This window comes from Mesoplodon mirus (assembly GCF_964341445.2).
Source record: "Mesoplodon mirus genome assembly, chromosome: 11".
Taxonomy (NCBI): domain Eukaryota; kingdom Metazoa; phylum Chordata; class Mammalia; order Artiodactyla; family Ziphiidae; genus Mesoplodon; species Mesoplodon mirus.
The window spans coordinates 28,497,988-28,518,941 of NC_138987.1; the positions used below are offsets into that span (position 1 = coordinate 28,497,988).

The window sequence follows — 20,954 nt, forward strand, 5'->3', positions numbered from 1 at the left end:
AGTCGAGGTTGCAGCTGGAGGTAGACCTAGGAGTTGCCTGGAAGCAGATGACGAACTTGGCTCTGTGTTCTATAATTAAGAATAGCTTAACAGATGTATATGTATGACTGATTCACCTTGTTATAAAGCAGAAACTAATAAAAAAATAATAATAAATTAAAAAAAAAAAAAAGAATAGCTTGAACTGGTGAAAGATGTTAGATTACCGTCCTTTCCTCATAGTGTAAAGATGTGGTTCTCAAAGTGTGGTCCTCGGACCAGCAGCATGTCAGCATCACCTGGTGTAATGGGCTGAATTGTGCCCCACCCCCAGTATTCATATACTGGAGTCCCAACCCCCCAGCACCTCAGAACATAACCGTATTTGGAGATAGGGCCTTTAAAGAGGTGACTGAATTAAATCGAGGCCATTAGGGTGGGCCTAATCCAGTAAGACTGGTGTCCTTATAAGAAGAGGAAGAGGACTTCCCTCGTGGCGCAGTGGTTAAGAATCCTCCTGCCAGTGCAGGGGACACGGGTTCAAGCCCTGGTCCAGGGAACATCCCACATGCCGCGGAGCAATTAAGCCCGTGCGCCACAACTACTGAGCCCGCATGCTGCAACTACTGAAGCCTGCACTCCGCAGCGAGAAGCCACCGCAATGAGAAGCCCGCGCACCGCAACAAAGAGTAGCCCCTGCTCGCCACAACTAGAGAAAGCCCACACACAGCAACGAAGACCCAACACAGCCAAAAAATAAATAAATTGATTTTAAAAAAAGAAGAAGAGGAAGAGACACCAGGGGTAAAGATGCACAGAGGGTTGACCATGCGAAAAGGCAGCAAGAAGGCAGACATACGCAAGCCAAGGAGAGAGACCGCAGAGGAAACCAACCCTGCCCGCACCTCCAGGACTCTGAGAAAATCCGTTTCTGCTGCTTAAGCCACCCAGTCTGTAGTATTTTGTTATGGCAGCCCTAACAAACTGACAACCTGGGAGCTTGCTATAAATGCAGATTCTCAGGCCCAGTCCCAGACCTACCGAATTGGCAACTTGGGGTGGATCCAGCAAACTGCGTTTTAACAAGCCCTCCAGGTGATTGCCATGCAAGCTCAAGGTTCAGAACCATTCACATGAGGTATTATTGGTAATACCTGGCAGAGCCAGCCCAGAAGATGACACATGGTCGGAAGTACGGGCCGTTCTGCTGAATATAAACTTTCTTTTAGTAGGTTCTGGAGAAGTCCCACTGGGATCTTTAAGTGGGACGGTGTGTGAAAGTGCTCCGTGAATGCTGAAGGGCCCTGTGGACACAGGTGATAGTGACGCGTGCTACTCGTCTCCCACGAAGAAAGCGACCCTCTGAATATTCCAGCATGGACACACTGAATCCAAGAATCTCCCTCCTCAACTCAAATTTCTGAGTCCCTAACACTGCGTATATTTTCTGTCCCAAGCAATTGGAATGCTACTTCTTTCTGAGAACAAAAGCAAGGAGACTTAATCCCGTTTCCCCTTTTGTCCCTGCTACGAGGAAGCCCACCACCAAAGAAGATCCTCAGTCACAGCCCTTTTAGTACATTTGTTTTTTCCTCTTTCAGTTTTATGCTACACATATGTCCTTTGTTATGGTCTCTTCAGATACCTTTGAGAAAGGAAAGAAGAGGGGAGAGAAAGGGAGTGAAAAAGGAAAGAGATTGATCTCAAGCTCAGATAATTATCAGAACAACAAGCCCTCTTTGTAAAACTGATACAGCATGGTTGGAGAAGACAGATGTTTTCTCTCCGTGACAAGGGAGCAAGCTGTTCACCAAGGAAATGCTCTTCACTCCCTCCTCTTCCTGGATAGATGTCAAACTGATACTCAGGGAACCTGTGAGTTGCTCAAGAGTTGGGACCATTACAAAAGCTCCTGTGAACCCTGACTGGGGACAAGTGTGGAAGTGACATGACCAGATCTGCATTTTCTTTAAGGTTAGAAATCACTGCTTACCTGATTACAATTTCTAACATGCGGTTGGTCCTAATAACAAACATGGAGATATCTGCAACAGCCCAGGCCGCCATCCGAAATCTCTCCTGCCCCATCCTGGCCATGATGGTGAAGCATTCTTCTCTTCTCTCTGACCTGTCCAGGGCTCCCCTTAATCCAGGTTTCTTAAACCAAGATACAAGGGGTCCACAGATATAGCTCCCAGGGATCTGAGTTCTGAGAATTGTATTAATTTTATATTTTTATTTTGTATTCTTATTTGTATTTTGAAAAAACGTTAAAGCATTTCTGGACTATCAGGGCCACAGCTAGTCCTGCCATGTGAAATTATGGCACATGTGTTCATTGATGGTCTTGGTAGTAACGTGTAACTCAATTTTTATTGTCTTGGGCTCATTAGAATTGGGCAGAGACAAAAATATATAAATGATGCATTTGGACCAAGTAAAGGTCAAATGTTGTTAGAGGGTGCTGGATTTTACAGTAACTAGAAATGAGAGGGCTTCCCTGGTGGCGCAGTGGTTGAGAGTCCGCCTGCTAATGCAGGGGACGCAGGTTCATGCCCCAGTCCAGGAAGATCCCACATGCTGCGGAGCGGCTGGGCCCGTGAGCCATGGCCGCTGAGCCTGCGCGTCCAGAGCCTGTGCTCTGCAACGGGAGAGGCCACAGCAGTGAGAGGCCCGCGAACCGCAAAAAAAAAAAAAAAAATAGAAATGAGAAAGCAGTGGGAAAGTTGAGCAGCCACATACAAGAGGAATGCCACACTGCGAAGAGCCTATCCCGGCAGAGACATCAAGTGCCCTGTACGTTTCTAGCAGGACTTTGGTTCCAGTAAAACATCATCATCCGTCAGGTTAATGTTCACTTGAATGTTTTCATTTGTTTTGGTCTTCTCTACCTAGTTTTATATTTGTGCATATTTTAGTACCATTATACATTAAATAAGTTAAATCAACACTAGCCTGACATTGTTTTAAAATAAAAAGTTAAAATAAAATATTTTGTTAAAAAAAAATCAACACTAGAGGCCTGGGTGAATTCCTTCCTCTGAGAAAGCATTGAGAATCTGTCTCAGGATTGGGGATCTGCTCATTCCCTTGGCCTGTGCCCCAAGGCCCTCCTGAGGGAAATCGTGCTGCCTCGTTGCAGCAGGTGCACTGGCCACCTCAACTGCCGTGGAGGAGGAGGAGATGGAAGAGGAAGAAACCACAAGACCACATTCCAAAGCCCCTTTGAGTTGTTTTCTGTCTCTGCAATTGGATGTAAAATGACGCTGTGGTATCGTTTCCATTTTTCATGGCTCTGTGGTCCTGAGTGCAATATTATCTGACGTGGTACCTCCCTGGGGATTCAAACGGCCAGAAAATTGTCTCCAACTGAAAAAAGCTGGGGGGAAAGATGGAGGACCCCTTGTTTCTCTGCTCCTTTAGCAATTTATTGCCTTCAGTACTGTCCAGTAGTGATTCAAATGGACAAAAGGGACGGGCCCTTTTTCCTTCCTAGTCCTATTCCCTTTAGGACAGCTCTGGTTTGGGTTTGGTTTTTTAAGTGGCATGAATGCTCTTCTTAAGGTGATGAATACATCTGCTCAGAAATCGCAAAAGTCAGAGTTTTACCATTCAAACTAAACATTAATTGAACTCCATGACCTAGGGCTGGCCTGCAACAAAATTATAGAGCTGGTGAAATTTGAGATTTCTGGCCTTCTTTCTTGGGTTTTTTTTTTCTTCTTTCATGAAGAATGCATAGGAACTTCCCTGGTGGTGCAGTGGTTAAGAATCCACCTGCCAATGCGGGGGACACAGGTTCAAGCCCTGGTCTGGGAAGATCCCAGATGCCGTGAAGCAACTAAGCCCATGTGCCACAACTACTGAGCCTGCACTCTAGAGCCCACAAGCCACAACTACTGAAACCCATGCACCTAGAGCCTGTGCACCGCAACAGGAGAAGCCACGGTAATGAGAAGCCTGCGCCCCGCAACGAAGAGTAGCCCCCGCTCGCCGCAACTAGAGAACGCGCGCTCTCAGCAAGGAAGACCCAACTCAGCCAAAGATGGATTAGTTAATTAATATAAAAAAGAATGCGTATATGTTAACTGCCTTCAGTGTACCATACCTCCTTGTCCAAATTCTGAACTAGACTTGATCTTATTGTCTAAATGCCAACCCATACTTTTTATTTGATTTAATCAACACCCCTGCAGGGTAGGTGGCACTATTCCCATTTTGCAAATGACAGAACCGAGGCTTAAAAAGTTAAGGGTCTTGCCCAAGCCTAGGTCTTCTGATTGCAAATCTTACCCACTTTCTACTTAGTGCTCTAATACCCTTTCCTTGCTCTTTTTGTAAAAATATCATCTTGGGTTTCCCTGGTGGCACAGTGGTTAAGAGTCCGCCTGCCGATGCAGGGGACATGGGTTCATGCCCCAGTCCAGGAAGATCCCATATGCCGCGGAGCGGCTGGGCCCATGAGCCATGGCCGCTGAGCCTGCACATCCGGAGCCTGTGCTCCGCAATGGGAGGGGCCACAACAGTGAGAGGCCCGCGTACCACAAAAAAAAAAAATATATATATATATATATATATATCATCTTATATAATGTTACCCTCTCTTATACATTTATATTTTATAACATTTGCTCAAAGGTATGGGCTGAAGGCTTGGTTCCTGTATTAGTTCCCTAGGACTGCCTAACAAAGTATCATAAACTCAGTGGCTTAAAATAACAGGAGTTTATTCTCTTACAGCTCCAGAGGCTGGAAGTCTAAAATCACGGTGTCAGCAGGGTCACGCGCTCTCTGATGGCGCCACGCGCACACCCTTCCTCGTCCTCCCCTGCTCTGGTCGTTGCTGACAATCCTCGGCATCTCTTAGCTAGTAGATGCGTCACTCCAGCCTCTGCCTCTGCGGTCACATGGCCTTCTCTATGTGTGTCTCTGTATTCTCTCCTTATAACGACACTAGTCATTGGACTAGGACCCACCTTAACTCAGTATGACTTCAGTTTAACTAATCACATCTGCAAAAAAAAAACCCGTATTTCCAAATAAGGTCACATTCTGAGGTCCCCCATGAATTTTGGGGGATCCCTATTACAGCCTCTATTAAAGAACGTTCTGACATCTATGAACAATTGGGAAATTTCTTTAGCTACAGAGGGGCCTTCCCCCTTTCCTGTCAAGTTTCCCTGAAGAGATTATTAACTGATTCATTCATTCACTGAACAAATACTTAGTGACCGTCTACTGTATGACTGGCACTTTTGCAAGCACTGGAGCTACAGCCCTGGAAAGACAAAGTTCACACTTCATGGTACTTGCATTCAACAGGGAGAAACTTTTGCCAGTGTGGTATGAAGGTGTGGCCACAAAGGGCAGGAACTACAAGGCTTCACAATAGGCTCCAGAACTGGCTCATCTTCCCTTCTAACACATTCTGCTAGTCTGAGCAAGTCACAGCCAGCCAGAGTCAAGGGGCTAGAGAAATAGACTCGACTTCTTGAAGGGAAGAGTGACAGTGTAGGATTGTAAAGGGGAACAACCATCGAGAGGGCAGTGACAACTCCTTCGAGATTTCCCCCAGTTGCTTATGAGACCAAAGTAGCAAGAGAATCTCCCGTTTGCTCATGGCATTTTCAGAACATTAGCAGTCTGTCTTGGTTTGCTTCCTTCCCTTGAGTGTGGAAATTTCCAGTGGTGAGAGCATCTACTTCAGAGAATTGCTGGGAAGATTAAAGATAATGTATTTAAATAACCTGAAGGTGTGAAGGTGCCTGACACAGAGTAGTAGCTCCCCCAGCTGTCTGCTGTCGTCTCATACCGGTTCATGATCACCATCGCCGTCATCGTTGTGGGAACCATGAGAGAAGACAGACACAGAGCCCTAAAGCAGGATGTAATGACTCCTCTCCAGTGGCCACCAGGATATCCCTCAGGTCCCCCATAAACTCATCAGTGTTCCTAACTTAAGCCCATCCCAATTGTCCTGTGCACATTCTAGAATTAACTGTACAGACTGTGGTTCAGAGTTGGAAACACAAGGCCAGCTTCTTGGGTCCCACCCAGGCCCTTGGCTCTACTGACTTGCCTGTGCAGGTGGTTTTAGGGGCGGGGGGATTCCACTGATCCCTCTGCATTCCCTACTCTAGACCACCCGCAGTCCAGCCTGGAGAGGGCGGTGGCTCTATGGCTTTGGGTCCCTGTGAATCAAGTGGTCGCCTGACTTGAGAAAACCAAGCATGAAATAGACAGGGCAATTATGCTGTAAAGGACGCTCAGTGGGGAGGGTGTTTAGAGGAGGGAATGATTCTTCCACTTGTGTGGCAGGGGAGTGTGCTGGGCCTTCATGGATTATCCAGTTTATACCAGCAGAAAGGGAGAGGGAAGAATCCCAGATAGGAGCGGCTGGGCCCAACAGGGAAAGAGTGAATCATTTGTTTCTTTGGAGCTCCCTTCAGTTCTAAAAGGGGGAGGAACGGGAATGCGGTGGGAAAAGTAGGTTGGTGCTGGACTGTGAAGGACCTCAGGAGACGAGTGTAAGGATGGGGACCCCATTCATTCCAGGGTCAGGGATGCAACCATGTCCTCTGCAGCCCCAGAGTGGCTATTCCATAGCCCTGGTGCCCCAGTCTGTCTATAACTTTAATCATAATATTAGTATCTTTGATATTTAAAAGAAGACCCATACATCTGAAACTAACACAACATTATAAATCAACTATACTCTGATATAAAAGAAAAAATTAAATTAAAAAAAAAGAGCACATTACACATTCAGAGGGTAGATGGAGGCATGGCATTAAGCCAAACAACAGTAGGGTGTTACCACTCCATTGAAAGTCTCTGAGTCTCTGGGGTTGGAGACCAAGACGGCAGCACACCAGGGCAGTGTGGTCTCATGGCGCCTATTCTAGGTGGACTGTGAGAACTAGTTCAGATTGGGAGTGAATGGCCTTTAGGGGAGAAACCTTTGCTCCTAGAGTTCAGGGGAGCACACAGATTTTCCCTTTGGCCCCTACTGAGGCCGCCAGCTCTCTGGTCTGGTGCCTCTTAGGCTGTGAGCCCTTTAGGAAAGGGTTATATCTCCCAGGGGTGCTGGGCAGAGTGCCTTGTACTTTATGAGGTCTGGACACTTGTTTGAATGGATGGATCAGTGGACGGATATGGCAGAGAGGAAAAGCTCAAAGATAATAAATGTAAATACCCATATATTACGGTTCCAAGTGATAGATAACCGAGACCTAAGCTGCCTTTTGCACCAAAGCAACTGTATTGACTAATGCAACAAAAGCCCAGAAGCTGGGGGTCTGGTTTCAAGAACATATGGAGCTAGGTATTCAGATGATGTCACTGGGAATACATCCCCTTGTCTTTCTGCTCATCCTTCCTCTGTTCCCTTCATCCCCAGTCTGGTTCTCCCTGCATGGTGGCCCTCCTCCCTGACCCCAAGCTCCAGGGTGCATTCTCTCAGCTCAGCAGCTTGAGAGGAAAGGGAGCTGAGAATGAAGGAAAGCAGGTTCCCAGGTGAAAATCAAGGCACCGGTACTGAGGAAGCAAAAAGCAACAGATGTCCACAGTGATAGGCTTGTAGAAAAACTGGATCCCCTTGCTTTGAAATAGATCAATCAAATGCCAGAACTCCATGCTTTCTTCCTGCTTTAATCAAGAAGACTGGAGGACTGGACATCAGATTAGAGCGGAAAGTGGGCAGCTTTGGTTGCCAGGCAGACCTGAGTTTGAATACTGACTCTCGCTGTGTGATCTCAAGCTAGTAACGTAACATCTCTGAGCCTCAGTTCCCTTTTCTTTCCAGCTGGACTGTCAGCTCCATAAGGGCAGTTACCTTGTTGTACTTTTTCATTCCTGCACCCCCAGCGCCTAGCAGCATGCTACCTGGCACAGCGGCAGGTATTTGGTATTGTTAAATGAATCAGTAACGGTTCAAGTTTGTTGTACAGAGAAAAGAAAAACTGTATACATGAAGCTCTAATAAAATGCCTGGCACGTAGAGGGCGATGGGTAAGTTACAGAGTTGGTCATTATCATTACTCTCCAAAGGAAGCATGATGGAACACAGAACCAAAAGAGTCCCGACAGCTGATGGAGAATTGGAAAGGGAGGCAGGCCATTTAGGTTGTCAGTGGCTGCCTTGGTGGCCCTCATTGGCCATCGTGTTGTGGATGTGGCCCAGTGTAAACATCCCACACAAGTACTGAGTCCGTATTCTTCTTGTGTCCCCTCTGCAGCTGGAGCTCTCCAACACAGCCATCCTGCACCAGATGCGACGCGACCAGGTCACAGACACGTGCCGGGCCAACAGCGCCGCGAGCCGCAAGCGGCGGGTGCTGACCCCCAACGACCTGAAGCACCTGGTGGTGGATGAGGACCACGAGCTCATCTACTGCTACGTGCCCAAGGTGGCGTGCACCAACTGGAAACGGCTTATGATGGTCCTGACCGGACGTGGCAAATACAGCGACCCCATGGAGATCCCGGCCAACGAGGCGCACGTCTCGGCCAACCTGAAGACCCTGAACCAGTACAGCATCCCCGAGATCAACCACCGCTTGAAAAGCTACATGAAGTTCCTGTTCGTGCGGGAGCCCTTCGAGAGGCTGGTGTCTGCCTACCGGAACAAGTTCACGCAGAAGTACAACACCTCCTTCCACAAGCGCTACGGCACCAAGATCATCAGGCGGCAGCGCAAGAACGCCACGCAGGAGGCCCTGCGCAAGGGCGACGACGTCAAGTTCGAGGAGTTCGTGGCCTATCTCATAGACCCGCACACCCAGCGCGAGGAGCCCTTCAACGAACACTGGCAGACCGTCTACTCCCTCTGCCACCCGTGCCACATCCACTATGACCTCGTGGGCAAGTACGAGACGCTGGAGGAGGATTCCAATTACGTCCTGCAGCTGGCGGGCGTGGGCAGCTACCTGAAGTTCCCCACCTACGCCAAGTCCACCAGAACTACTGATGAAATGACCACAGAGTTCTTCCAGAACATCAGCTCAGAGCACCAGACGCAGCTGTACGAAGTCTACAAACTCGATTTTTTAATGTTCAATTACTCAGTGCCAAGCTACCTGAAATTGGAATGAAGGGTGGAGGTGGGGAGAGGGGCGAGAATCGTGCTTTTTAATTTAAGATTTTTATTTGTCAAAAGAATTCTATGGATATTGGGTTATTTTGTAAATTAATATTTCTTTGGGGATGATGCTGCGAGCAGCATAGTGAGAATTATTTAAAATCCTTAGTAGGGAAGGACGGCTGTCTTTGCAGGGGACTAGGATGGGTGTCCTTGTTTTTTAGACATGAATCCCCCAACACTGTTTCAGAGGTTTCTATGTGTTCTGGTGAATTCCATGAATTGTGCATCCCATAAGTTCTAATTAATGTTATTTATAGTTATTTAAACATGGTCTCTGTATAGGTTTCTTTTTGTGGCAGCAAGATTCTAACGTCTTTGCAGAAGAAATCTATGTTTCATTCTGTGCTTGCAGCAGCTCGTGCAGGGGCATGAATGTTCTCCTTATTAACCGCTCAGAGAGTCACTGTGATAACAACCATTGTGCTGTCTGTTGATACCACCATTCTTGAAATTCTGCTAGAAATAAATAGAAAGAGGCACCTTTGCAAGAGACTGATTCCGAACTGATTTCAGTCGACCCAAACGTTCCTCACACGAAAGAAAAGTGATTTTTTTTTAACCCAAGGAGAGAGCTGATTGTAGCTTTTTTTTTTTTTCCCACCAGACTTAGCAATCTCGTAGAATAGGCTTTTCTACAGAATTTTTTAACTGGCAGTGCCAGTTGTGATGAAGGTGAAGTGGCTGGTGCTTTACATTCAACAAGTATTTATTAAGCAACTACTATGTGCTAGGCCTAATTCCAGACCCTGTGGATAGAGCATTAAACAAAACCAATAGTCTTGGCCCTCAAGAAGTTTTACGTGGATGCAGAGTATCCAGCTTGACAGTTTGCAAACCCCTGATATTCATGGACATAACATGAGGTTTGGACTATTCACGAACAACCCCAGAATGTTCAGGATCCCTACAAATTTGCATTTTTCTATGGCCCAAATTTGAAAACCATGTGCTTGGAACAGGCCACTTAACTTGGTGAGTAATCCAAGCTCATTTCCCAACGTAAGAGATGACAAAAATGTTTCCTGTCATGTGCCCACTCCAATTTATTGGTAGTATCTATCTGCCTTTAAGCCCCAGAACAGATTTGCCAGGCACGGCATGGAAGAGTGCTGTGATTGATTAGTGATGTCTGCCTTGGGTGAGGGAAAGGCAATATTCGCCAACCGTCTCCTCCTGTCATTTCGAGCCCAGCTTTAAGGTCTCCACCTAGAAGTGTTGTTTTCTACTCTTTGCCATATAAAAGATTAAAATTTTGTGGCAGGACTCAGACCTGGCATTTCTACTCCTTGTGAAGGTCAGAGGCGGACTATTTGTACACTTATGCATATCCGCTCCTCCAAAGGCCAAGAAACCATCGGCGCCTTTGCAACCACCAGCAATGAGCAGCAGGGATAGCCTTCTGTGATGGTAACCCACGCCCTTTTCCTCTGGAAGGCTGGAAACATTCCATTCCCTGTTCCTTGCTAATTAACGTCTGCACATGCTTCTTATTTCCGATGCCTCCGCTCTGAAGTTTGAGCCACATGCCTCTTACAGCTAGTGAATGAGTTGGTAGCAGATACTGTATATAATAATAATAGTTCTCATAATAGGGGGTGGGGTGGATGGGGTGTGGGTAAGTTTTGCTTTTTGTTTTTGATGCAGTGTATAGCACAGAGGGTAGAAGAATATTCTAAACGAACAAAAAATGAATAATTTATTCACAGAAGCTATTAAAATTGTATTGTAAAGCTCACAGCCAGCTCAGTGAGCAGCAGCTGCCATGTCTCACGGAGGAAATTATTTTATTGAATGTGAGTGAGGTGTGCACTGGAGAGAGTGGCCGAAGCTATTTATAAGATGTTGTGTACCTTCTCCTCTCTCCTTTGCGAAGGGCACAGCAGCTGTACCCTTGACAAATAGAGATTTATGCAATGTGTTTTACCAAGTAGAGTGACAGACTGCAGCTGTCCTTGGAATTATTCCTGGACCCTGTTTCCAGGCAGGGGACACTGTCCTCAGAAACAAACTTCTGCTAATGAAAGAGGTTTCTGGCATTTCCTGATAATGTGCTTCAGAGAACACAGGTTCTCCCCAGACACAAGTTGGTGTGATGCAAAATAAGGGCTTTGTAGTCAAATATCCTTGGGAAACAAAGCGAAGTCCATTTCCTTTCTGCAGGACTTTTCAGAGCCTTGAATGTGTGCTGTGCCTTGTGAATTCCCAAGAGCATCACTGATGGAGTCGGTGGCATTTCCTGGCCTTCTTTGAGCGGGATACTCTGTTTTGCAGATCATCTCAGAGAGCTAGCGTTCCACTGAATATTCTTTGGCTAGGTTGCTTTAGCACATCTGAGGTCTTCAAGGATAAAAAACTGCTTCCCTGACATCCCGCTTCCAAAAACAAAACAAAACAACAATAAAACAGCACCACAGTCTCCACCCGGTTTATAGCAACGAAGGGACTTTATCAAATGAATTCAACTTTTGCTTAAGTGCAATGGTTCTAATCCTGGATATTACATGGGCCACGATTCCCTCCCTCCCAGAGGGAGTGCCGGAAGAGTCTTGGGCGGTGCTGACAGAAGGAGGGATGGGGGAGGGGCACAAAGCCTCAGCTGGTCCCCCTAGTGCTCGAGCCTAAGGTTACTCAGTGCAAGCCAAGAGAGCTCAACCCTTGCTGAATGCTCCTTTGATTCTATAGTTTGGAATTGTTCAGTGTTCTTTTAGTACTTTAAGTGGAAATTCACGTGGATTTCCCGCGTTTTGCGTTTCCACATCTCATGCGTCTTTGATCCGCTGTGATGCCATCATTCGTCTTCTCACTCTAGTGGGAAAGGGTGTCCTTCAGGGGACAATACTGCGGTATGGTTCGGCAGCGAAGGGCTCTTTCTCCTCGTGTTTTGTGTTCATATTTTATTTTCTAATGGCATAAAAACTTTTTTAAAAAAAATCAATTCAGCTGTTTTTGCAGAATGTAGAAAGTACTCTGTGTCCTTGGTGAAAAAGAATCCATGGGTGAAAACGTGCCTGGGAAACAAAAGTTCTTGGTTCTTTCGTTCCTTTTCCTTTTTTTAAAGAAGACTGTTTGAAAACGCTTTCTATTGCATGCTTAGCTGGAGAAAAGTACAGGCAGGTGTTCCATCTCCGAGCCACTTTTCAGAGGTGCTGCTGTGTTTTCAAAACCAGGTACAGAGTTGTATTTACAAGGACATGCCTGCTTAACCTGTCCCTTTGGTTGGAAAACTGTAGAATATTAGCCACGGGGTTTGAATTCCTGCAGCTGCTTCAGACCCTGCCCCTCCCTGCCTCCCCAGCTGGTCTGGGAAGAACGGCACTCTGCTGACCTGTTGGTGTCTCAGAGGGGACCTTGCTTCCCACCTGTCCACCAGGTGAGTTTCCCTGTCCTGCCTGTTCAGCTGTATGGCACAGGACAGCAGCGGGCAGTGGAAACTTCGGTCAGACCAGTGTCCTGGTGGCAAAGGCATGGAAGCACCAGGGTCTGATCCTTACTGGTAGAAAATTCCCAGAACAAAAGCGAGTCCTTAGCATCCTTAGCTGGTGGGGTCTGGACCAGTGCTGAGATAGTGATTGCAAAAGTCCCTGTTCTAACCTGGCCTGTGGCCGAGGGACTCTGACCCTGATGGTTGGGGCTCAGAGCAGATCTCTCACAGCCTGACCGTCCCCTACACACACACACGCAATCTGAGCTGCCCCGTTCTGTGCGATCCTGGGGACCAGAATCTCTTGCCCACTCATGTCAGCAGGACTGACCTCATCACTCCCCCAAATTTCCCTCAACCAGTATTTCCTCCAGCCTTTTCCATCACAACCAACTGGACCCTATGAACAGGCAGCAGGATCTTCTACAACCAGCTTGACCTTCGGCCGTTAACAGGCGAATTTCAGTCTGTTACCCTTTGTCAGGTACAGAAGGGGCTTCCCGTACTATTTTCTTAGGAGCGTGCTCAGTATGGCATATGGACATATAATTTAACATCTTTGTGGAATATGACTTTCGTTTTTTACATATTTGTGTGCAGTAGAGGGCCTGTTGTAGAAAACTCTCCCTGTATCTTACTGTACTGTTCAAGAAAGCTGAATTCCACATTGCCAACAAAAGCGTGAAAATGTTCATGAACCTTCCTCCAGGAAAAGCCATTCAAGCCTGATTATTTTTCTAAGTAACTTCAATTAAATTGAAGAAAGAAAAGAAGCTTTTCTCTGTGTATGGTTTGTTCATGGCTCACTGACAGGACTGCAGGGGTGGGCTGGGCTGGGCTGTGTCCCTTAGCATGTGCGGGGCCCTGCTCACATGTATCAGACGCACATGCAGACCCCATTGCAGTCTTGGCCGTGGCAAAGACCTCCATAGAGCCGAGCCCTTTCTGTTTAGTGGATGAATAGAAGCTTTCTTCATTCCTGTTTTGTCTGTAAATTCTTTGTAAAGCGATGCGTTAGAAGGCCCACCCTGATCATGTAGGCTACCACCCCTGTGAAAAATAAGGAAACAGGCCCTGAAAGGCTAAAGGGCGTTGGTGGCAGAGCCGGTATTCAAACTTAGGTTGATGTGCCTTCAGAGTTGTGGCACTCGACGACACGCCTCTCTTAAGTGCCTGTCTTTGGTTCCGAAGTTGTAGACCTGCCCTTCAAAGCCCCGATTTTCCGATTCCGAACCCATTCCTTTTCTGATGTCGTATATAGCTTCTTCCGGTTCCACTGATGGACATTTTTAGCTTTATTGATAAGAACTATTTATTTATTTGTCAAAGAAGAAATCATCTCAAAGTTGTACCTCTATATTATTGTACCCTAATTTTTAAAAATGTATTACGTAAACATTTTGACGTGAGAATCCTGAATTCGAAGATATGTCTCATTTTTCAACCATGCCGGATATGGTATCTATTATGTCCACTCACCAGCTGGTTCTCACCACCAGTGGCCTGGCTCCCACCCATTCCTGGTGTCATTACTGTCCTTGCTCTGGTCCCCTCTGGTTGGGAAACGGCCAGACCATGGAGCTTAGTTTTCTGAAATGGATGGGAAACGTGCTTACTTTTTAATGTGGCGAGTGGCTGTGACTGTTATGGCCTGTCCCTGTCTCACTTGGGACACTAAGTGCACTAAACGTCAGTGGGAAGCAAGGCTGGATGAGGACACACCCAGTCTTAGTTTACGCCCCATGGAGTAAGACTGAAATGCCCTCCTGTCAGTGGTCAGCTAATCTTTATTTCTCATGGTGCCACAGGTGCCCTCTGGCTGACGCTGCAGAAGCTACAGAAACCAAGGGGCCTGTGGCCCAGAACACTGCCAGGGCCAGAGGTTATTACGGATCCACCACCAAGTGAACAAAAATAGTGTCAGGAAGAATCATAAGTATCCAATGCCAAAGTATCCTTTCTTAAGAAGAGCACCCCTTTCTCAAGTCATGTCTTTCCTACATTTTGGTGTTCAAATAACTTTTATAACGGTAGATATTACGTGATATTAGAAAATACTGGCAATTTTATGTCAGCCCCCAAAGTCGTTTCAAATATTTTCTCAGAAAGTTATGATATCCAAAAAGACCAGGAACCACTAGCCAAGAATGCATTTGAGGGGGCAGACACCTGAGAGAGCTTAGTGGAGAGCAGCACTCTGGGGAAATCCTTCCTGGGGACAATTCTGAGCTGTGCACAGCTGGTTCCCAGACTCCTGCTGGCACACCGTGGGTCCCTGGGGTCCTGGGATGACTTACAAGAAGTTGAAGACTGATCTGGTCTACATTCACCTGTAGGGAGTTTATCAGATATCTTGGGTCTGGGGTGATGGACATTTCCAGTATAAAACAAAAAAGGGACATTCTAGCAAGACTGGCGTGAGGAAAAAACCCAACCAAACAACCAACCTTTTCCCTGGTCCACAATCCTCTCCTAGAGCCAGCCTCATCCGAATATCATAACCACCTAGAGATAGAAGAGTCAGAATGGAAGCAGCCTGCTGATTCTGAACATGGGGCTGGCTGAGAACTGTTCACAAACACAGTGCCTCAGTCTCTTTCTCTTTGAAACAAGAAAAACAGCAACTTCTGAATTATGCCGAAGTTGAGATAAATAAGAACCCCTGAGGTTGCTAGCCCCAGTTCATCCACCAAGGAGTTGTTTATAATCTAGAGGTAATCACATCCTGTTTGGGCCTGTTTCCTTCCTCATCTGTAAAATGACAAAACTGAGCTATATCTGTGGTTTTTCAGTTTTTTGGGGGAAAAAAATCCTCAAAACTTTGTTGTGTGCTAAACACTCGTATGTAAAACAGATGAAACAGAGATACCGTGATTGAATAGTTTGAGGCCCAGCTGAGCCACTCCTTTTCTGTAAGATGCCTGTGGACCTCCAGGGAACCCTAGGATTCTAAGGAACACAGTTTGAGAACCACAAAGTTAGATGACCTCATCCTTTCCAGTGTTGACATTCTCTAATGATCTACCCAAATCCTCCTCTGTGGCTCTTTGTGGCTTTCCGCCAAAGAGGTCAGTGAGCAATTAGACGGTACCATGGAAGTAAAAACTGTTTCAAAAAGGGAGTTAAGGCAACAGCATTGAAATGAGATTAAGATGGAAGAAATAAGGGAAAAGAAAAATAGAAAGGTAGAAGCAGCTGCAGGAAAGAAATAGCTCACACCCAGATTTAAGATGGGGAACCAAAGTTTACACTCCTCTTTTTCAATGATCTACCAAAAAAACACTGGCTCCAAATTCCTACAAATCTCCACTAATTTGAAATACAAGACACTGGAATGAAAAACAGTCTATTAATCTGCTTTTTATTTTTCAATGTTTGTTTTTAAAAATAATAGAGAGTCACGTTATGGGAGAATAGCAAGGGCTTCAGATTTCATGTTGGTTTGGAAAAGCCAGCAGCTAGAGAAAGAGATTTTTTTGTGGCTGCATCCAGCCTTGGACCTGTACCTGATAGACTAAGCCAGACACAACTTTGTGCCTGGAACCAAACTGGCAGCAGGATGAAGGAAAAATGTCTAAAGAAGAAATGAAGGAGGAGGAAGGACCTCTGACTGTAGGAATGATGCCTGTAGGCTGAGTTTCTCTGTACAACGAGCACAGACTCAGCTGCGGGTGTCTTGGAACTGTTGGCTTTTCATGTAGTCTTTTCCAAAAATATGTAGCTTCATAAACGAAGTTGACCACAAAAGTGGCTAACTTTTATTAATTTATATAGTTTATTGTATGACTTGTAATGCATTAAATGTCTCCATTTAATCCTCAGAACAACCAGCAAGGTAGATACTTTTTTGTTTTGTTTTAAGATAGTTTTTTTTTTTCATTGAAGTATAGTTGATTTACAATCTTGTGTTAGTTTCTGGTGTACATAGGTAGATACTTTTATTCTTTTTACAGATAAGGAAGCAGACGGATCCTTTAAATGACTTGCCCCAAATTACTCATCTAATAAGTGGCAGAGCCAGGATTCAAACCCAGGTCTGGTTGACTCCCTAGCCCACTGGAATTAGTAACACCAATGGGCCGACAGGGGAGGGGGCCAAATTCTGGGGATGATACTGCTACAAGCAGCCATTAATGAAGAGACATTACAACTCTGGCCAAAGCGCAAAATCTGATTAAATACAAGCAAAGGGAGGATAAAACAAAAGAGCTGCAAGACTAAAAGGGTAAGCTTCAGACTAAAATAGTCACAGAAAACTAGACGAGCTACCCAGATAACTTAAGTTTCTGCCAGTGTTCTTGATGGGAACAGCTCAGTCCCCTCCTGTTTCGCCTTTCCTCTTGCACCCCTAGTCACAGTCACAACACTTCTGACACCAGATGGGTGTGGGTTTCCCCACAGCAAGCCATTCCCTGTGACACCAGCGGGTGTCCTACGAGTTCACTCAAGTCTGACACCATCTGCCTGGAGATAACATCAGATCCCACAGGTTAAGGCCTCACTCCTACAAGACTGCTCACCCACCGCTCCAAGTCCAATCCCAAGTCCAGGCTGTCACTTGTGCTTCTGACAGACCAGCTATAAATCAGAGGTTCCCACCACCCCTTCCTCAGGTTCAATTAATTGGCCAAAGTGGCTCACAAAACTCAAGAAAACAGGTTCCCTACTGTTTATAAGTTTCTCATAAAAGGATACGATAAAAGATACAGATGAACATCTAGATGGAGGAGATGCATAGGGCAAGGTATGGGAAGGGGCTCGGAGCTTCCACGGCCTCTCTGGCCGCTCTCCCAGCACCTCCACGTGTTCACCTACCCAGAAGCTCTCCCAGCTTTGGGAATTTTTTATGGAGGCTTCATCACGTAGGCACGATCAATCATTAACTCCATTTCTAGCTCCTTTCCCCTCTCTGGAAAACAAGGGATGGGGCTGAAAATCCCAAGCTTCTAACCGTGGTCTTTCTGGGGACCAGTGCCCCCACCAAGAGTCACCTCATTAGAACGAAGGACACTGCTACCACCCAGGAAATTGCAAGGGATTTAGGAGCTCTGTGTCAGGAACCTGGGTCAAAGACCAACTATTAGGGCTTCCCTGGTGGAGCAGTGGTTGAGAGTCCGCCTGCCGATGCAGGGGACACGGGTTCGTGCCCCAGTCCGGGAAGGTGAGCCATGGCCGCTGAGCCTGCACGTCCAGAGCCTGTGCTCCGCAACGGGAGAGGCCACAACAGTGAGAGGCCCGCGTACCGCAAAAAAAAAAAAAGACCAACTATTAGAATAAAAGATACTCCTAGTTGGGCCTCCCTGGTGGCGCAGTGGTTGAGAGTCCGCCTGCCGATGCAGGGGATACGGGTTCGTGCCCCGGTCTGGGAGGATCCCATGTGCCGCGGAGCGGCTGGGCCCGTGAGCCATGGCCGCTGGGCCTGCGCATCCGGAGCCTGTGCTCCGCGGCGGGAGAGGCCACAGCAGTGAGAGGCCCGCATACCGGAAAAAGAAAAAAAGAAAAAAAAAAAAAAAAAAGATACTCCTAGTGCTCTGATCACTTAGCAATGCCAAATGTTTCAGGAGCTCTGTGCCAGCAATTGGGGCAGAGACCCATATTTATATTCTCTATTGTCTGTATCTTACCAGAATGCTAAACCAATTATCGACAAATCTAGACAAATTTTTTAGAAAGTTTGGACTTCAAATAAAAGCCAAATGGCAAAAGTGAAATTCAAATTGGGGTCTCAGAAGAGTCTGTGAGTCTAATGCATGGAACGCATAAGCCATAAGTATTCTGATGGTCTGGGCAGACAAGTTAAAGTGGGCTTCAAATATAAGCCCCAAATCAAGTTTCAAGGGCAGCCATTCAGGACAAAGATGTATAGCAACGCTGCACAGTGCACCCTGGGTGAGCAGTAGTAGGATGAATGACCTTTCTGAGCAGCATAAAGAGGCTAGACAAAAACAGGTCAAGAGAGAAAGGCTGAAGGGCCGGTGGGAGTGTCTTGGGGCAGAAACAGCTTTGGATGTCTGCATGGTTAGGCTCCCTGCAGACGTGCCCGCTGTTACTCTAACCCCGGGGCAGATCTCCTGTAAGCTGAGTCCTGAGCTCCCCCACCCCTTCTAAGAGCCTGCAGCTGTCAGGGGATACACTCATTCATTCATTCAAACGTGTTCAGCATCTGTCTATATTAGACCCTCAGCAGGATGCTGAGAATATGGGAATTCTTATAATTCATAATCAAGGGGAGAACACAGGAATGTTAACAGATAGTTACAACATAGCCAAAACATACATGAAGATGACACATCAAACTATCCCTGGGAAAGAAGTGATCCAAGTCCGTTGCTGGAGAAAGAGAAAGGTGAGGGATAAGAGCAGTGGTGATTTTGTCCCCCAGTGGACAGACATCCACGACAAAGAAGTGTCTGGCTCAAAAATGCCAAGATTGGGGAACCCTGAATCGGAGAAATATTAACTGCTGGGGAGGGGGTAGAATCTATAGTTTTTAGTAGCTAAATGGATGTGTGGGTGAGGAAGAGGAAAATGAGGCCGGGAAGAGTGGCACGTTCCCAGCTTGGCATACAGTCGCTGGAGACCGGGGCCATTCGTGGAGATCAGGTAATCAGGAACACGTTTCTGGAAAAGCTGTATATTACTTGGGAGCCTGCTAGAAACACAGTTTCAGGCCCCACACCAGCCCTCCTACGTTTTAAGAAGCCAGGTGATTCATAGGCACGTTCTCATTTGAGAAGCATTGGTCTAGAGAACCAGAGACCGTCTGAGATAGAGCTGTAGCTGTGGGGGAGAAGGGGTCATCTTATATTAGTGCTTTTTTTTTTTTTTTTTTGCGGTACGCGGGCCTGTCACTGTTGCGGCCTCTCCCGCTGCGGAGCACAGGCTCCGGACGCGCAGGCCCAGCGGCCACGGCTCACGGGCCCAGCCGCTCCGCGGTATATGGGATCCTCCCAGACCGGGGCACAAACCCGCATCCCCTGCATCGGCAGGCAGGCTCTCAACCACCACGCCACCAGGGTAGCCCCTCCATTACTGCTTATTTTTCCAGCAACTCTGAGGCATGAGTACGATCAGAGCACCTGTGTCTGGTTGCACAGGGTGTGCACTGCACAGAGTCACCTGCTTGAGGACGGGGCTGATATTTGACATTCACCCTGAAGAAAGAGATGCGTTTTTCTTACCCTGATTGCCAAGTTACCCATGCAGGGGCTGTGACCACCCAGAAAGTGTACTGTTCAAATTTGCACAATAGCCGTATGGCCTAGCTGTGGCCCTAGATACAGTACAGATCCACATTGCCTTGTCTGCAATTTAAAAATCTACAGAACCCTGAAAACCAAAAGGTTTTTCATAGATTTACAGCAAGCTCACTTGGCAGCAAAACCTGACCTTAACTGACATGAGACTAATTATAGTCTTTATTTATCGCACTTACTGTGAATATTTCTACATTTTCCTGCAGAAATATTAATGTAAATATAAATTAATTTTCTTATGGGGTACAGCTCCACACACTACTGGAGCATGAGGTAATACACGCTATTTACACAGCATTATTTTTCTAAACTTTGAAAAATTCTGAACTCTAAAACACATCTGGGGACTTCCTTGGTGGCACAGTGGTTAAGAATCAGCCTGCCAATGCAGGGTACATGGGTTCAATCCCTGGTACAGGAAGATCCCACATGCCGCGGAGCAACTAAGCCTGTGCACCACAACTACTGAGCCCGCACTCTAGAGCCCACGAGTCACAACTACTGAAGCCCGCGTGCCTAGAGCCCGTGCTCCGCAGCAAGAGAAGCCACCGCAGTGAGAAGCCCGCGCACCGCGACGAACAGTAGCCCCCGCTCGCCGCAACTAGAGAAAGCCCGCGCGCAGCAACGAAGACCCAACGCAGCCAAAAATAAATAATTAAAACACATCTGATCCAAGGGTTTCAGATAAGAATTGTGAACTTGTACTAATCCAGTTTTACAGATGGGGAAACTGAAGCACAAAGAGGTCAAGTACACAGGGGAACCAAGGTTCAAACCCTCTCCTCTTTCTGCATCACACTAGTTCCAAGAAGCTTATTGAGTAAGACGCTGGTCAGTACACAGTCCGGGCCCTTCCCTCACAGGCACTCACAGTATATTTTCAGACAGAAACATGGATAAGAGGCACCTGGACATGCCTTTTGTGCGGGTCTCCCGTAACAGAATGCCAGTCCCCACACTTGAGTGGCGCATTTCCAAACAAACCTCCAGATGTTCTGAAAACACTTAGCCCAAAGCCACACAGCCCAGAAGCATCCATGAACTTCAGCCTCATTGACAGACACAGAGAATCCCAGCAAGCTTACAAAAGAATGAAAGCAAGTGAATTCTCATTGGATCTGTGATTGAGACAAGCAGACTAGAGCAAAACAGCATG

At 46.7% G+C, this 20,954-nt stretch overlaps 1 protein-coding gene across 4 annotated transcripts in view; it reads left to right on the plus strand.

Annotated features, from left to right (window-relative positions):
- CHST11 (carbohydrate sulfotransferase 11) overlaps nt 1–10,390 on the plus strand; it is a 281,254-nt gene extending 270,864 nt beyond the window's left edge. For all 4 annotated transcript variants that reach the window (XM_082634460.1, XM_082634462.1, XM_082634461.1 and 1 more), the window contains one exon: nt 8,217–10,390. In XM_082634460.1, coding sequence (XP_082490586.1) covers nt 8,217–9,071 — 855 coding nt within the window. In that variant the 3' untranslated portion in view covers nt 9,072–10,390. The remainder of the gene's footprint in view (nt 1–8,216) is intronic.
- The last annotated feature ends 10,564 nt before the right edge of the window (nt 10,391–20,954 follow it).